The 17,053-nt window shown below is 45.1% G+C and overlaps 1 protein-coding gene across 1 annotated transcript in view; it reads right to left on the reverse strand.

The window, feature by feature from the left end:
- Positions 1-17,053, reverse strand: part of LOC126456362 (esterase FE4-like) — an 89,969-nt gene that overhangs the window by 52,285 nt on the left and 20,631 nt on the right. Inside the window, exon 4 of the mRNA XM_050092116.1 lies at positions 16,564-16,749. Coding sequence (XP_049948073.1) covers positions 16,564-16,749 — 186 coding nt within the window. The remainder of the gene's footprint in view (positions 1-16,563; positions 16,750-17,053) is intronic.

Below are 17,053 nucleotides of genomic sequence, written 5' to 3' on the forward strand. Positions count from 1 at the left end.
TGTATATAACAGATTTAATTGTAAAAAACTGTTAACCCCTATTATTCATTCCAGAGCTTTCAACTGTTTCAGATCTGCAAGGATTTCATCGAACAGTAATACAACTTACACACTTCAGTGTAGCTATTCATATTGCAGCAGTTTTATGCTGTAGTAGCGAAAATATTGTGGAGGGCCGGAACCCAGTATTACACCATTTCTGATTCCCAGAAGAAACAGAACAACCTGTCAGAGATGCTGGATGCATGGAAGCAATACAACATGGCCACAATGAACCACCTATCTAGCACATGTACATCAGGTGTGTGACAGCTGTTGGACAGCATATTAATTGCTTACTGTAAGGTGACCCACTGTGCAGTAGTGCAGTGGCTGAAGGGGTAACTGTTTTGATAGAAAACAGAACGCGGTGTATGACTTCGGACGGATATTCAACAGCTTCCAGTCGCTACAAACCCTAGCTTTCAAGTGCAGAGAGTATCTGCATTCAACATATTAAAAAATTTAAACTATTTGAAAGTCAGTTAGAAATAACATTTATGTTTCCTTTGATTACGGGCGACACTTGCTTCCTAAGTTTGACCAGGTTAGGTTGGTTGGTCGATTTGGGGGAGGGGACCAAACAGCAAGGTCATCGATCCCATCGGCTTAGGGAAGGCGAAGAAAGTCGGCCGTGTCCTTTCAAAGGAACATCCCGGCATTTGCCTTAAGCGATTTAGGGAAATCACATAAAACCTAAATCAGTATGGTCGGACGCGGGTTTGAACCGTCGTCTTCCCGAATTTGACCAGATTAGCTGCACCGAGGAACCTGTCACTACCGACAGGCCCATTCGACTTCTACCAATATAGCTACTCCTGTCAGCAACGCGGAGGAGAATAAAGTTAGAGTTAACATTTAGCGAAGAGTCAGACCCTCAACACACATATGGGTCACGGTGATGCCGTTATGCCACAAAGGTTGTTTCTGAATGCTGCTCACAGTAGCGCGGTATTGCAAGTGTGATGTTCTACACACTTTAAAATGTTATGTCGTTGAAACCTCTGGCTTTGGACAGTATTTTTCTCAGCCAATAACAATTTAGCACAATCTGGATTATTAGCTTCTCGATCGTCTACATTAACCAGTTTTTAATTTTATAAATAAGGCAACAATGATGTGGTAATAACTCATATTCCTTACAAATCGAAAGAGACTTTGAGCTCTTGCAACTCCTCCATCTGCAACAGATGCTGAGAGTGGCTACAAATGCAGCAATAGTGAAATAATAAATGTCACAAAAAGTTACACAAGAAATGGTATCTGCAACAATAGTAGGTCGACTTGTTCCAAGGAAAGGTCAGGCAAAACCTTCTGCGTTCTCATCGTTCAGTTAACACATCGCGAAGCGAGACGTCTATCTGCAATGTTTTTACTTCCGTTTCCATGTGTTTCAGATAACGTACACTGAATTGCGGCAGCCTCTAAATGGTCCTGGGACATACTGTGGCTACGCGTTACCCTGTGGTGTTCAACGTTTTCGACTAGGTGCTCCCTTGTTTTGGAATGATGGCTAGCGGCCACTCCCATCCTCCCAATACACCGTCGCCGCCACAAGTCAGCCTAATTTAAACACAGTCATAGTTTACGTAGTTTGTGAACCTTATTATAGACTTAGCACTCCCACAATTTACACATAACTGCAAATTTACTGTAGCTTCTGGCAAAAAAAATTAAATAATTCTAATTATATTTTTAAGAACTTTACTTATTTTCAGACTAATACTGGACGTATTTGTGAAAGATATGACACATCCATACTAAGGCACTTTCGCAGATTCTTTTCGACAGTATGTCGTAACTCAAAGGAATTGATTTGATCATAATAAATGCGCCAGGATTCTCCATAGTATTGGCCCTTATATAGTACAATTGGTTTCCCCAAAATTATGTGATTTTCCACATTCAGAAATTATTATTGAGACATTACAGAAAGCAAGGAGATGTTTTTGAGCAGTGAGAGTAGTTGTTCGAGTAACATAGCGCCAATGTTGTTTCCCCAGACTTTGTTTTTAAAGATTTGAAAATGAACCAGCCTTTCCTACTTGATGAGATTGCTGTTTTACAGAGAAATCACTTAGTCTGGAAGGTTTCATAGCTTTTGAAGTGTTCTTCCACAAATGAGGGACAATGGTAGTTTTTGTTTGACAGGTGAGAGGTGAATCCATGTTTCAGTTATTAGAGTATTGGCAGCACTTTTTTCTCAGCCTTTTTGAGGAAATATGCTTCCAATAGCACAACTTATGACAGTGGGTAGATGGGCACTGTGCTCCTCTGAACACAGACCCAGTGCACCGCAACACGTCCGCAGCTTCAACAGTCTCAATATTGACACTTCGTGGTTCCTAAAGTGATGTTCAGCGCCAAGTGCATTTGTACAGTTCCATTATCGGAACTCAGGCAACTTCTTTACGTGTACTGACTACCACCGACAGAACACATTAGAGTAGCTTGTGGTAGTGACATATTAATTATTATTTACATTTACGTCTGTTCTTTCACACATGTCCAAAAGAACAAGACCACACAGTCATGGTTCTGCAGCCATATAAATAACTGATGAAAGAGGAATACCGACGTCAGCCGCATGACGGTATTGAGGAAACTCAGTGGCGACAAGCGAAAATTTGTGCTGTTCGACAAATGAAAACATCTCCCCAGAGGACGATAACCTAAGCTACTTCTCGAACCCATCTGAATCCCTTTTCCAAATACACTGATGATCCAAGACACGACGACCACCGCTCATCCACTCATCGCGAGACTGACAAGGCCGCCCCCCTCATCGCTCCCCTCCCCTTCAGATTTAATGGTAGGGGACCCAGAGGACAGCCCGTCAAAAACTGAACACAGGTCAAGCATGTAAACAGGAAGGTGTACTGAACTGTGAAAAAAAAGCAAAATAGAAACAGTAAACGGTCCAAGAAGTGCAATATAAAGCAGACTGACGGAAAACTGCGTCGTGGATAACTAGTCATGGTGTTGGACTGTCAAGCGGGAGACTTGTGTTCGATCCTCCATAGTGTCAACCTTTTTCTTTTCCGCTGGTCGCTGCATTCAAATTTACGTCTGTGTCGTGGTGTAAAGTCTGTTTGCAAAAGCAAGGTGTAAGCTAAGGACCTATAATGACAGTTGATGCTGCAGAATTACTGTATTAGCAGCGGAAAGGAAGTGGCTTTCCAATAAGAACCGCAAACGTTTGTTCATAACAATCTTATCGACGCACTTCATTTACACAACTGGTGAGTGAGATATGCCTCCTCGACCCATGTAGGTGTTCGTATGAATGTGATCACTCCCAAGGAAATGATGAAGACAAACAGTTTGTCACATAAGCTGCAACAAATGAGCACAACAGTTTCACAAGCACACAGTTTCTCTGTGCTCTGTCAAAACATATATATGTTTTTAACGTTTTTGAAGTTGCTTCCCGTTTCGGAAGTTTTGACTCTTGAATTCCTTCGTTGTAACATACTTCACACCCGTTTATTTGTTGTTTTCCTTTCTGTGGGACGTCTATATGGCATCGCATCTGCTCTCACTATTCATCACATTAACTGGCGACGGTAACGTAGTCTTACCACACGATTCATATTCTACAACGAATGTATGGTACGACAACTGCCAGAATAAAAACATTTCAATGACAGGACAGACAGTTCATAATGTTGTGAAAAAAGATGAAACAAAAAGAAATGGTGTGATGAGTCTTGAACACGGCTCGGGCGGTTTACAGTCCAATAGCACGACCACTCTTTTTTTTTGTTGATCTCATTTTTGTTCTATATTGTTCGTTGAATTTGATCGGGGCAGACGTCCGATGACACCCGTTCAGTGTCTTCGTTGATTCGTTCACTCCGTTTTTTTTATTACAGAGTGTAGTTTACCCTGAGATTGAACACGCTGCGCTACCGTGCCGGCTTTAAACACGACGCCACTGATATTCAGTACACCTCAATATTGCACGTGTGGAGCTTGAACCGTTCACGGTTTTTATTTTCATTCACAGTTCAGTGGAGCTTCTTCCTGTTTTCCTGCTTGACCTGTGTGTGGTTTTTGACGGGCTACCTACTGGTCCGTTTTACCACTAAACCTGAGGGAGGTGCGATGGGAATTTTCCCTTGTGAGTGCTGCCTTGCGGCGTCGCGGTCCCGTTACGCGGCTGGGAAAGCACATCAGGGGAACCGAGACGAATGGGGCATCATTCTAGGGCGAGACAGACCGAAAATCGGGAAATCCACTGACATAACCTACTTTAGTCAGTGGAGGAAAAGTGATCGTTAGAAATTAAAATTGTAGAACAGCCACAACCGCATATAAATGTCGTTTATTGACATATTTCACTCGACAAACGCGAGCTTCTTCAGCAATTTAGTAGCTAAGGGCCACACGTTAAAATATCTGGCCGTGCATAGCCCCGCCGCCTTAGATAAAAAAAATACGCAGCCAAATAAACACTCACGGAGCAGCAAGAAGGAGTTGTGCGACATAAACGAAATCTGGTAGGCGTGTTTCTACATCTGAAAGATAATGTCTATTAAAATTTCGCGCCAGTCGCGTAAGAGCGGCGCAGGTAGCACCACTATGAGGATAGAGAAAAAAAAAATGGTTCAAATGGCTCTGAGTACTATGGGACTTAACATCTATGGTCATCAGTACCCTAGAACTTAGAACTACTTAAACCCAACTAACCTAAGGACAGCACACAACACCCAGTCATCACGAGGCAGAGAAAATCCCTGACCCCGCCGGGAATCGAACCCGGGAACCCGGGCGTGGGAAGCGACAACCCTACCGCACGACCACGAGCTGCGGACTATGAGGATGCAAATCAAGTTTGATTTACGTACCCGGTGTTACGGTCCTGAACGTTAGTTACGTTTGAGATTGGACGTCGTGAGCTGATGTTAGTCAGGGATCCCTGTAAGTCGACAAAGGCGCCATTATCAACGCCTTATTGAATTTGAACGGGGTCGCGTAAAAAGGCTACGGAAAGATGGATGCTCCTTCCGCGATATCGCAGAAAGACTCGGTAGGAATGTAGCCACTGTACACTATTGCTAGGGGCGTGTGTCACGGTAGCGCACGGTCCAGACGGCCACTTGGCACTACCGAGAGGGAAGACCACTGTGTTCGGCGTATGGCTGTGGTACATTGTACTGCATCTGCAGCAGCAATTTGAGCAGCAGTTGGCACCACAGTGACGCAACGAACTGAACTGTTACAAATCGGTTGCTTCAAGGACAGCTCCTAGCCGGACACCCTTTAGCGTGCATGCCACTGACCCTAAACCACCGCGATTTGCGACTTCAGTGGTATCAAGCGACAGCTCATTGGAGGGCACGGTGGAGATCTGTCGTGTTTTCTGACGAAAGCTGGTTCTCTCTCCGTGCCAGTGATGGATGTGTGTTGGTTACGAGGAGGCCAGCTGAGACCTGAAAACAACCTAGCTACGTGCTAGACACATTGCAACTACACCTGTAGTTATGGTGTGGGGTGCGATTTTGTATAACAGCAGGAGCACGGTCGTTGTTATCGCACACACCCTGACTACAAATCTGTACATCAATCTGGTGATTCGATCTCTTGTGCTTTCACGAACTGCATTCCACAGGGTGTCTTCCAACCGGATAACGCTCGTCCACATGTCGCTGTTGTAACCCAACATGCTCTACAATGTGTTGAAATGTTGCTTTGGCCTATTCTATCACCAGATCTGTCTCTAATCGAGTACATTTTAGTCACCATCAGACAACAGCTCTAGCAACAGCTACAAACAGCATTAACTGTCCCTCCATTGACTAAAGTAGGTTATGTCAGTGGATTTCCCGATTTTCGGTCTGTCTCGCCCTAGAATGATGCCCCATTCGTCTCGGTTCCCCTGATGTGCTTTCCCAGCCGCGTCACACGACCGCGACGCCGCAAGGCAGCACTCACAAGGGACAGGGCATGGAACTCCATCCCACAAACTGACATCCAGCACTTACATAACACAATGCGTGCGAATTTCCATGCTTGTATTCAACATTCTAGAGGGTACACTAGTTATTAATGTACCAGAATTTCACATTTGCAATGGCTTATCTCTCTCTTACATTAACCTATGATCTTGTAATTTGAATCACTTAAATATGTTGCCTAGAAAAATGTATTCCAGAAGTATCATTATTCTATATTAATTATTTTTTTGTGTGGCATTTTTTTTCCGTCTGTGCATTCAACGCGTGGCTCTTGGTTAGTATATTTCTGAAGATCCCCACGGCTGTCGAATGAAACATGTAAATAAATATGCGACTTGAGGCGGTTCTACAATTTTAATAGCGGTTTCGACAAAGGGCAGAATGTTATGGCCCATCGTCTGGGAATGACTATCTCGGAAACGGTGAAGAAGGTAGTCTGCATGTGTGCTACTGTCACGAGCATCTATATGAAACAAGGAGTAAGCGCCAAGGTGTTGGACAAACATGCTTCATCACAGAACTTCGAGGTCGGAGACCTGCTCACAGTGTGAGACACGATAAGCGGCGGTCTGTGGCAGACATGACGACAACGTACAATGCTTGTGCCGACACAAGTGTTTCGCAGCACGCCGTTGAGGGCACAATGTTAAAATGCAGGACCGCAGCAGACCAATACTATGGGTTACCAAATTGACCCAGTGACGTCGGTAATTATTGCTGCAGTGGGTACGGGATTATCGAGATTGGACCGTGTCACATGGTCGGATGAATCACGTATCAGCTCGATGGTCACATTCAGATATGCAAGCATCCATGTTAATGGGTACTGTAAACATGCTCCACGGACGTAAGCTGATGGGGACACTATTAGGTTGTGGGGAACATTCATCTGGCTCCCATGGGACCTGAAATAGTAATCGAAAGCACCATCACAGCTCTGGAGTATTTGAACATTATTGCGAACCATCTGCTTACCTTTACATTTTATGCTTTCCCTGCTGGCGTTGGCATGTTTCAGAAGGATAAATGGTCATCTGACGAAACCAGAACAGTATTACAGTGGTTTGAGGAGCACTATGGGTGAACTTACATTTATGTTTGGACAGCAAGTTGAGCTGATATGAATCCATTAGAAAATATCTCGACACTTTGGGGTGACCTATCCGTGATTTACAGGAACTGCGTGACTTTTGCTTAGACATCTGCTGTCATATACCTCCGTAAACTTACCAAGGATTTGTCGGATCTATATCACAATCGCTGAAGTATTATGTTTTCAGAATATGGGCCAACACAGAATGTATTGGTTCATTTGTGTGATATGCCCAGATAGCTCCCTGTGGACAGAGCGTTAATCGCTCGCTTGCAATATTCTCGTTCCTAGCCAACGTTCCAGTACAGCTGTCCGAAGCGGTAGCCATGCTCATTAACACACAGCTCTGCAAAACTTAAGGAGACGAGATACGTAAAGCTCCATAACTTATTAACAACTAGGTGGAAATGAATGACAGTGCGGGAGCACGGTTGCCGGTGGTGTCCCAGCCGTGCACAGAAAACTGGACGTCACGTGGCATGAGGTCAGCGTGACTATGGCGCAAAATAGGGCTGGTCTCGCAATACGAGGCAGGATAAGACAGTGCGTGTGATCAGCGAGCAGTTACAGTGCACTATGATGGTGTTCTTCATTGCAACATGACCCGAAGACGAAATCTGATGCCTTTACATGGGGAAGAATCATCGGGAAATTTCAAGAAGGACGAAGTCTGATGTTGTTTCGCATGCATGAAGAGCGCTCCAGATTACAGGCACTGCTGCCCGAAAGAAAAAATGTTCAGATGTGTGTGAAATCTTATGGGACTTAACTGCTAAGGTCATCAGTCCCTAAGCTTACAGACTACTTAACCTAAATTATCCTAAGGACAAACACACACCCCCATGCCCGAGGGAGGACTCGAACCTCCGCCGGGACCAGCCGCATAGTCCATGACTGCAGCGCCTTTGACCGGTCGGCTAATCCCGAGCGGCTGCCCGAAAGACAGGAGGTGGTGGGCCACTGTCAACTCCAGGTGTATATGACCAATGCATTACACAACAAGCAAGAAGGGGCTCACATCGAGCAGCGGGTGCTAAAAAATGATTCAATTACCTCCAAACACTATTGGACTTAACATCTGAGGTCATCAGTCCACTAGAATTAGATCTGCTTAAACCTAACTAACCTAAGGACATCACACACATCCATGACCGAGGCAGGATTCGAACCTCCGACCGTAACAGCAGTGCGCCTAGAACCGCTCGGCCACAGCGGCCGGCGCATCGGGTGCAATTGCAAGTACGTTTAACAGGAGTGCAAGGCAAGCAATCTTACGTTCCACAGGAGTAAGGAGGATGCGTGGCTGCGGTCTCTTTGCCCAACGACCTGTACGTACTTTGGTTTCTGTTGGAGGCGACGCTGTACTGCGATTGTGCCAAGAGCATAGAGATTGGGGTGGTGTGCTCTTCTCGGATGGGAGCAGATTCAGTCTGAAGCAGATTCAGTCTGAAGCAGATTCAGTCTGAGTTGTGTGATTCTGGAAGCACCCTCTTAAGGAGAGAAGTGGAACACGTAATGAACCCAGGAAAATTGACGAACACAATCGTTTTGCTAGTCCAGGTATTATGATGAGCGGTGGCACAATGTTGAGTGGAGGTACTGACCTCCAAACCTTTGGACGTTGCTGTTACACTGTACACCTTCTCCATGTTCGTCTGTTCTGGACTACAGCCGTCCCTGACTTCATTTTTATGGATGCCAACGTGCAACCGCATCTAACAGAGCAGGCGGAGGAGGTCTTCGAATGAGAGGGTATTCGGCGAATGGACTAGCCTGCCCTTTACCCCGTGTGGAACACGTTGGGGAGGCGCACTGCAGTACGTCCACAAAAACCAACGTTCATCCAGCATTTGTCAACCGCGTTGGAGAAATGGAACGTCCTATCACTTCTTACTGACCTTGTGGCGAGCACGTTTCAGAACATGCACCATCACCTGTGGTGATCACACGCCCTATTAAGAACCATGTCCCACCTTTTGCAGTGTCCAGGGGATAGTCATTAATAACATGTTCCTTCTCTAAATCCTCGCACAAACGAAAAAATGGCTGACATCGAAATAAGTGTCCAAGGAATAGAAAAGCAACTGGAATCACTCAATAGAGGAAAGTCCACTGGACCTGACGGGATACCAATTCGATTCTACACAGAGTACGCGAAAGAACTTGCCTCCCTTCTAACAGCCGTGTACCGCAAGTCTCTAGAGGAACAGAGGGTTCCAAACGATTGGAAAAGAGCACAGATAGTCCCAGTCTTCAAGAAGGGTCGTCGAGCAGATGCGCAAAACTATAGACCTATATCTCTGACGTCGATCTGTTGTAGAATTTTAGAACATGTTTTTTGCTCGCGTATCATGTCGTTTTTGGAAACCCAGAATCTACTATGTAGGAATCAACATGGATTCCGGAAACAGCGATCGTGTGAGACCCAACTCGCTTTATTTGTTCATGAGACCCAGAAAATATTAGATACAGGCTCCCAGGTAGATGCTATTTTTCTTGACTTCCGGAAGGCGTTCGATACAGTTCCGCAGTGTCGCCTGATAAACAAAGTAAGAGCCTACGGAATATCAGACCAGCTGTGTGGCTGGATTGAAGAGTTTTTAGCAAACAGAACACAGCATGTTGTTATCAATGGAGAGACGTCTACAGACGTTAAAGTAACCTCTGGCGTGCCACAAGGGAGTGTTATGGGACCATTGCTTTTCACAATATATATAAATGACCTAGTAGATAGTGTCGAAAGTTCCATGCGGCTTTTCGCGGATGATGCTGTAGTATACAGAGAAGTTGCAGCATTAGAAAATTGTAGCGAAATGCAGGAAGATCTGCAGCGGATAGGCACTTGGTGCAGGGAGTAGCAACTGACCCTTAACATAGACAAATGTAATGTATTGCGAATACATAGGAAGAAGGATCCTTTACTTTATGATTATATGATAGCGGAACAAACACTGGTAGCAGTTACTTCTGTAAAATACACTCCTGGAAATGGAAAAAAGAACACATTGACACCGGTGTGTCAGACCCACCATACTTGCTCCGGACTATGCGAGAGGGCTGTACAAGCAATGATCACACGCACGGCACAGCGGACACACCAGGAACCGCGGTGTTGGCCGTCGAATGGCGCTAGCTGCGCAGCATTTGTGCACCGCCGCCGTCAGTGTCAGCCAGTTTGCCGTGGCATACGGAGCTCCATCGCAGTCTTTAACACTGGTAGCATGCCGCGACAGCGTGGACGTGAACCGTATGTGCAGTTGACGGACTTTGAGCGAGGGCGTGTAGTGGGCATGCGGGAGGCCGGGTGGACGTACCACCGAATTGCTCAACACGTGGGGCGTGAGGTCTCCACAGTACATCGACTTTGTCGCCAGTGGTCGGCGGAAGGTGCACGTGCCCGTCGACCTGGGACCGGACCGCAGCGACGCACGGATGCACGCCAAGACCGTAGGATCCTACGCAGTGCCGTAGGGGACCGCACCGCCACTTCCCAGCAAATTAGGGACACTGTTGCTCCTGGGGTATCGGCGAGGACCATTCGCAACCGTCTCCATGAAGCTGGGCTACGGTCCCGCACACCGTTAGGCCGTCTTCCGCTCACGCCCCAACATCGTGCAGCCCGCCTCCAGTGGTGTCGCGACAGGCGTGAATGGAGGGACGAATGGAGACGTGTCGTCTTCAGCGATGAGAGTCGCTTCTGCCTTGGTGCCAACGATGGTCGTATGGATGTTTGGCGCCGTGCAGGTGAGCGCCACAATCAGGACTGCATACGACCGAGGCACACAGGGCCAACACCCGGCATCATGGTGTGGGGAGCGATCTCCTACACTGGCCGTACACCACTGGTGATCGTCGAGGGGACACTGAATAGTGCACGGTACATCAAAACCGTCATCGAACCCATCGTTCTACCATTCCTAGACCGGCAAGGGAACTTGCTGTTCCAACAGGACAATGCACGTCCGCATGTATCCCGTGCCACCCAACGTGCTCTAGAAGGTGTAAGTCAACTACCCTGGCCAGCAAGATCTCCGGATCTGTCCCCCATTGAGCATGTTTGGGACTGGATGAAGCGTCGTCTCACGCGGTCTGCACGTCCAGCACGAACGCTGGTCCAACTGAGGCGCCAGGTGGAAATGGCATGGCAAGCCGTTCCACAGGACTACATCCAGCATCTCAAGGATGTCTCCATGGGAGAATAGCAGCCTGCATTGCTGCGAAAGGTGGATATACACTGCACTAGTGCCGACATTGTGCATGCTCTGTTGCCTGTGTCTATGTGCCCGTGGTTCTGTCAGTGTGATCATGTGATGTATCTGACCCCAGGAATGTGTCAATAAAGTTTCCCCTTCCTGGGACAATGAATTCACGGTGTTCTTATTTCAATTTCCAGGAGTGTATCTAGGAGTATGCGTGCGGAACGATTTGAAGTGGAATGATCATATAAAATTAATTGTTGGTAAGGCGGGTACCAGGTTGAGATTCATTGGGAGAGTGCTTAGAAAATGTAGTCCATCAACAAAGGAGGTGGCTTACAAAACACTCGTTCGACCTATACTTGAGTATTGCTCATCAGAGTCGGATCCGTACCAGATCGGGTTGACGGAGGAGATAGAGAAGATCCAAAGAAGAGCGGCGCGTTTCGTCACGGGGTTATTTGGTAACCGTGATAGCATTACGGAGATGTTTAACAAACTCAAGTGGCAGACTCTGCAAGAGAGGCGCTCTGCATCGCGGTGTAGCTTGCTCGCCAGGTTTCGAGAGGGTGCGTTTCTGGATGAGGTATCGAATATATTGCTCCCCCCTACTTATACCTCCCGAGGAGATCACGAATGTAAAATTAGAGAGATTCGGGCGCGCACGGAGGCTTTCCGACAGTCGTTCTTCCCGCGAACCATACGCGACTGGAACAGGAAAGGGAGGTAATGACAGTGGCACGTAAAGTGCCCTCCGCCACACACCGTTGGGTGGCTTGCGGAGTATAAATGTAGATGTAGATGTAGAATTCAATATAATTACTGACTTTGAATAAAAGTGTCATTTCTGTTCGTCTCATTGCATATCTTTCAGTTACCTTGTGTACTGTACTGCACTGTGGTGTACTATAATATACTGTTCTATAGTATAGCGGTTCCCATTGTTATCGAATTACGTTATTTGGCAGTGTACATGCAAGTTTTGCAGACCAGTTTAATTCCACCCAAGCTGGGTGTGACGCGCCAGCGAATCGTATTCATTCCACAGTTAAGGACGGAAGACCAAGAACGAAGAACTCGTATTAGAAAGAATATAAGACGAGGATGTAGTCTTTCGACTATTCAAGAAGCAAAGACGGGAATAGAAAAAGGTTCAGGAATGGGATTAAAATTCAGTGTGAAGCGACATCATAGATGCGATTCGGCGATTACATAGCTATTCTCAGTGAAAGCGAGAAAGAATTGCAAGACATATATATGAAATGAACGGTCTGATGCGGACACACAATGGACTGATAGAAAACCGAAGAAAGTCGAATATACCGAGGAATGCCACAAATGATAGTACCGATAAACTTAACATCAACGAAGTAGAAGAGATTACGGAATCCTGCTACCCTGGAAACAAACAGAGAACACAAGGAAGACGTAAGAGACTTTCTAGAACAGGCAAAGACGGCATTCCTCAGGGAAATGTCTTCTAATGTCTACTAGTGTTACGCAAATACAATATATCATAGTAAAGTGAAGTGTAAAGATTTTGCATTCACTTGTGCGTGTAGAAAATATTCTGTATGCATTCTTATTTTTTGATGGAAGCATTAATACATTCCTTAGAATCTTAAATAAATCAAAATTCACGATTTCCTCAGCGACACGAAACATTTCTAAAACATTCCTATAGTACTATGAACTATTCCACTAATTTCAACATATCTCACGGTCTATATCGAAGCTATTAAGTTAGTAGTAAATTTGTGTAAATCTTAATTGTTTCGAACTTGATCAGCTTTTCTTCGTAATTAAGAGGTTAGTCCGATCCCACTCTGAGGCAGAATGGTTTTTCGATAAAAATGGGAATTGCACAGGAAAAATCGGGGATGATGAAAGTACTACATGTGACGCATTGTTAATGAGGGATTAAAGTAATAAACGCAATGAAATAATACGTATAATGAAATTTATAGAGGATGCTCAGAAACATCTGAAAGTTTGTAAGGGTGCTGCAGGTTAGGCGGTGGTGAGAAATTACTGTTAAGAAAAAAATTCGATACGTTGCGCCATTTCCGAGCAATTAGCGCTGAAGTTAGCCAATCTGGCCTTTTTGCGCGAAAATTCAAGCAGCCCGCAAGGGACGGTGGCGCCGAACGTGTTCTTCGTTTGGTTTCTGAAACCGAACAAAAGACTGATAAAAAATTGGACATGCGACGGTAGTTGGTACTGAACCCGAGCCAAAGGCTGAGCAGTCTCATGTGCTGTCTTCTACGCTATGAAAATAACTGCTGACTCTAATTGTATCTGGCGGCCCGCTTGAATTTGCTCCCGCAACAGCCTGATTTCTAACTTCGGTGCTAATTAACACAGAAACGGCGCAACGGATCGACATTTTTCTTAGCAGTTATCTCTCAGCACGACCTACCCTGCAACATCCTTACCAGCTTTTCGGACTGTTTCTGATCACCCTGTATATTTAAGGGAAAACGTAAGCCTACGCGCTGCTGCTTTGCCTGAGATGTTAAAATGGTGCAATCGGCGAACGAGATGAGTTTCAATTCAGTGCGACACAGTTACTTTAATATTACATGTGAGGCACAATAGGAACTGCATTACACAGACAATGATGCTTCGGCATGCGTTATCGGCCGTGATCCTGTCGGCCGCAATTTCAAATACGCGCGCCACATTACTCCGCCGCCTTTCCTACAGCCGCCACCGCAGCAGGAGGCAACTGCCATGAACGATTACGCTGCTGCCAATGAGATGCAAGCACCCCCTCCCCCCTCTCTTCCGGAGCCCCAGCAGCGCGTGTACTTAAGTTCGAACATTCATGTACTGAGTGTGTTTGCCTGTTGAATAACATTTACAGGCTTTCATAGTGGCCAGGGCTCCTCATTTGCCAAATAGTCATAGTATTAAGACTGTCTGAACTGTAAATCATTTGTGTCGATATATATTTCAACATTCAAAGCTACTGTTAAGAACTGTCGCTGCTACTACAGCAATAAGGTCATGTATTATTTTTAGTGCTTGATATTAGCTGTAGAATAAATTAATATCTGAATTCTCTGTTCATGAACAGCATCTGTTTCTCGCTCCTTTACCCACTAAGGAACCACACAGCGCGCAAGGAAGTTATGACAGGAGAGAGGTGAAAAAATTAAAAAATTCGTGGCTATTAAAATCACAACACCATGAAACAGCAAAGTAACAAACGTTAAACTGGCATAAGGTTTGCTACATATAGGACATGAAAATGATTCACAGTTCGGCACAATCGTACAAAGTACGAGGGGTGACGCTATCCACGTTCTGCAGTGGGTTTCACATTATGAAGTCGTTGTGAGATGATATAACGCCTTGTGTAAGAAGGAGTATCGTCTACCACAACGTGTCAGAATCAGACGCATCAAAATTGTGACCTTGCAAGCCTGCGGTTTCATGGTTCTATAACAATTCCATACGCATTCGTCACGATATCATGATTGTCAGGTGAATATGGAATTGACGGTTCGAGGAGCGCCATATTCAGCGCCATGTAAGATCTCAACAGCTCCACACGACGAACGCCAAAGGGACAAGAAAAAAACTCTGTTCGAACAGGCCTTCAAACCCCAATGGTACGAGCCGACTACCGTGACATCCACAGTCCATCTGGACTGGAGAGGCATGTGGTCACCACACTACACTCCTACCCATTGGCAGTTTCCGTGACTGACACCAGTATTTCCCAGTTACGTAGCTCTTCTATTAGTCTCACAGGAGCTGAGTGCACAACACTTGCCAACAGCACTCTGCAGAACCACTTGGTCAACCAACAAAGTGCCAGGCGCGCCCGACGCACTTAACCTCGGAGTCATGCAGTATCAGCCATTACTGTGATTTCCCTTTCCGTCTCCAAACAGCAGAAGCAGACGCAAGCATGTGTGTCCCTGTGCACTGGAGTCCTATATCTTGTTCCTCTCTCCAATGCTTTTTCTGCTATGAATGCTTGAAGTTGTTGCTGTTTCTCTTAGCGCGCGGAAGATATTTTGAGGCCTTTGGTACACGTTTTTATGGTAAGTGATTAATTTACTTCGGTTATCTATGTTGAGGAATGACACCTAAGAAATGTTTCATGATAATTTCTATAAAGAATATGGCTAGATCCTACTGCATGTTTGCTGTATAGTAATTTAAAAATTTTAAAGTATATTTTCTTCTTCTTATTTCTTTTCAGATTTAAATGGCGGAAAATGAAAAAAAGAGGAAAATTGAAAGAAGATTGCATGAAAATTGTTTTGAGTAAGGTTATGTGTACAAAATGAGAGCGAGGGAGGCAGCTAAAGAGTTTTGAACAATTAGAAAAGATAAAAGTCGCCGCCGAAGAGAAGACATGAAAACCAGAAAAACTAAGTTCTGAAAGTGAGCCAAAGAAAGAACTTAAGTCGGATGTTCCAAAATAAAATAAACGAGCAAAGGGTGGTCATTGAAACCCAATTACAAAGTGGCAAAGAAAACTCGAATTTACTGGAAATAATGGGTCAACAGAACAGACTTAAAAGAGCACTATGTGTTTGTAGTCATCTGAAGAAGCCTGGGTGCCGTGTACCAAGCGTACTGACTGGGCACATATGGGATGTATGGGACAGAAGAATATTTTGTCTTTCCTGTCTCTAAAACAGCGAGCTAAACATTCGTGAACTGAGCCAAAATAGTAACAATAAGTCCCAAGCTATCTCTTCTATAATCATTTAATAATTGCCAGTGCAGTGTATCATTGACAACCGATGTTATCACAGAAAAATCGATGGCCGGTATTACAAAACACTTTCTACAAGCCTTGTAACTGTACCTCTTTTAATTTCGATGAAATGAAGTATTATAAATAAAACATAAAAATTATTACACATGTCTTGAGGGTAGAAAACAGTATATTAATATACCGATTAACCACCATAGTTACACAGTAGTAAAGTCAAAAACCTTATCCTACTCAATACTACATGGCTCTCTCCTATAATCTAAATCACCGACAAACTTAATAATGTGTGCTTCGTATGACACTGTATACACAGTACAGATAAAATATTGCTGCTCGTCATCGTTTCCGGAACTGCAATTTTGATGGTGTGTACATTTCCACATACTTTGCGCGATGAGCACCACGCAAATAACTCAACGGAGGATACGAGACCACACGGACTGATGACCATAGATGTTAAGTCCCATAGTGCTCAGAGCCTCAGACCACACGATTGCGTGATGGAATCGAGGGAAGTACAGGCAGGTGGCTCACCCTTAGCTAGAGGCGACATCATGAGCGCGTGGCAAGACCAGCCGCCTGCGCTGACCCCGAAGATGGTGACGTTGTCAGGATCCCCGCCGAAGCTGGCGATGTTGTCGCGCACCCAGCGCAACGCCATCACCTGGTCCTTGAAGCCCATGTTGCCGGGCACCACGGAGTCGCCGGTAGCCAGGAAACCTACGACACACCGGTACATCTTACACGTTTCCATTTATGTTTAAATTACACCTAAATTTTTATCCTTATCCTCTTGACACAAGTAAACGAATTTTTAAGAATTTCAATGCTAGTCGGTTAGTCGTAAATGCGAGGGACATTTCATAAAAAATGAACAAGTTGACACCTGTAGAAAGATTAACTCGTCGAGATTGTTGGTTTTGGCTAGTGTAAGCCAACACCTGTGGAGGAAAATCGTGTTTTGTCTTCACCGACGTATTTTGTTTTGTAGTAACGGAAGTTAGAAATGACGTTCTTACTGATT

This window comes from Schistocerca serialis, chromosome 2, assembly GCF_023864345.2.
Source record: "Schistocerca serialis cubense isolate TAMUIC-IGC-003099 chromosome 2, iqSchSeri2.2, whole genome shotgun sequence".
Lineage (NCBI taxonomy): Eukaryota > Metazoa > Arthropoda > Insecta > Orthoptera > Acrididae > Schistocerca > Schistocerca serialis.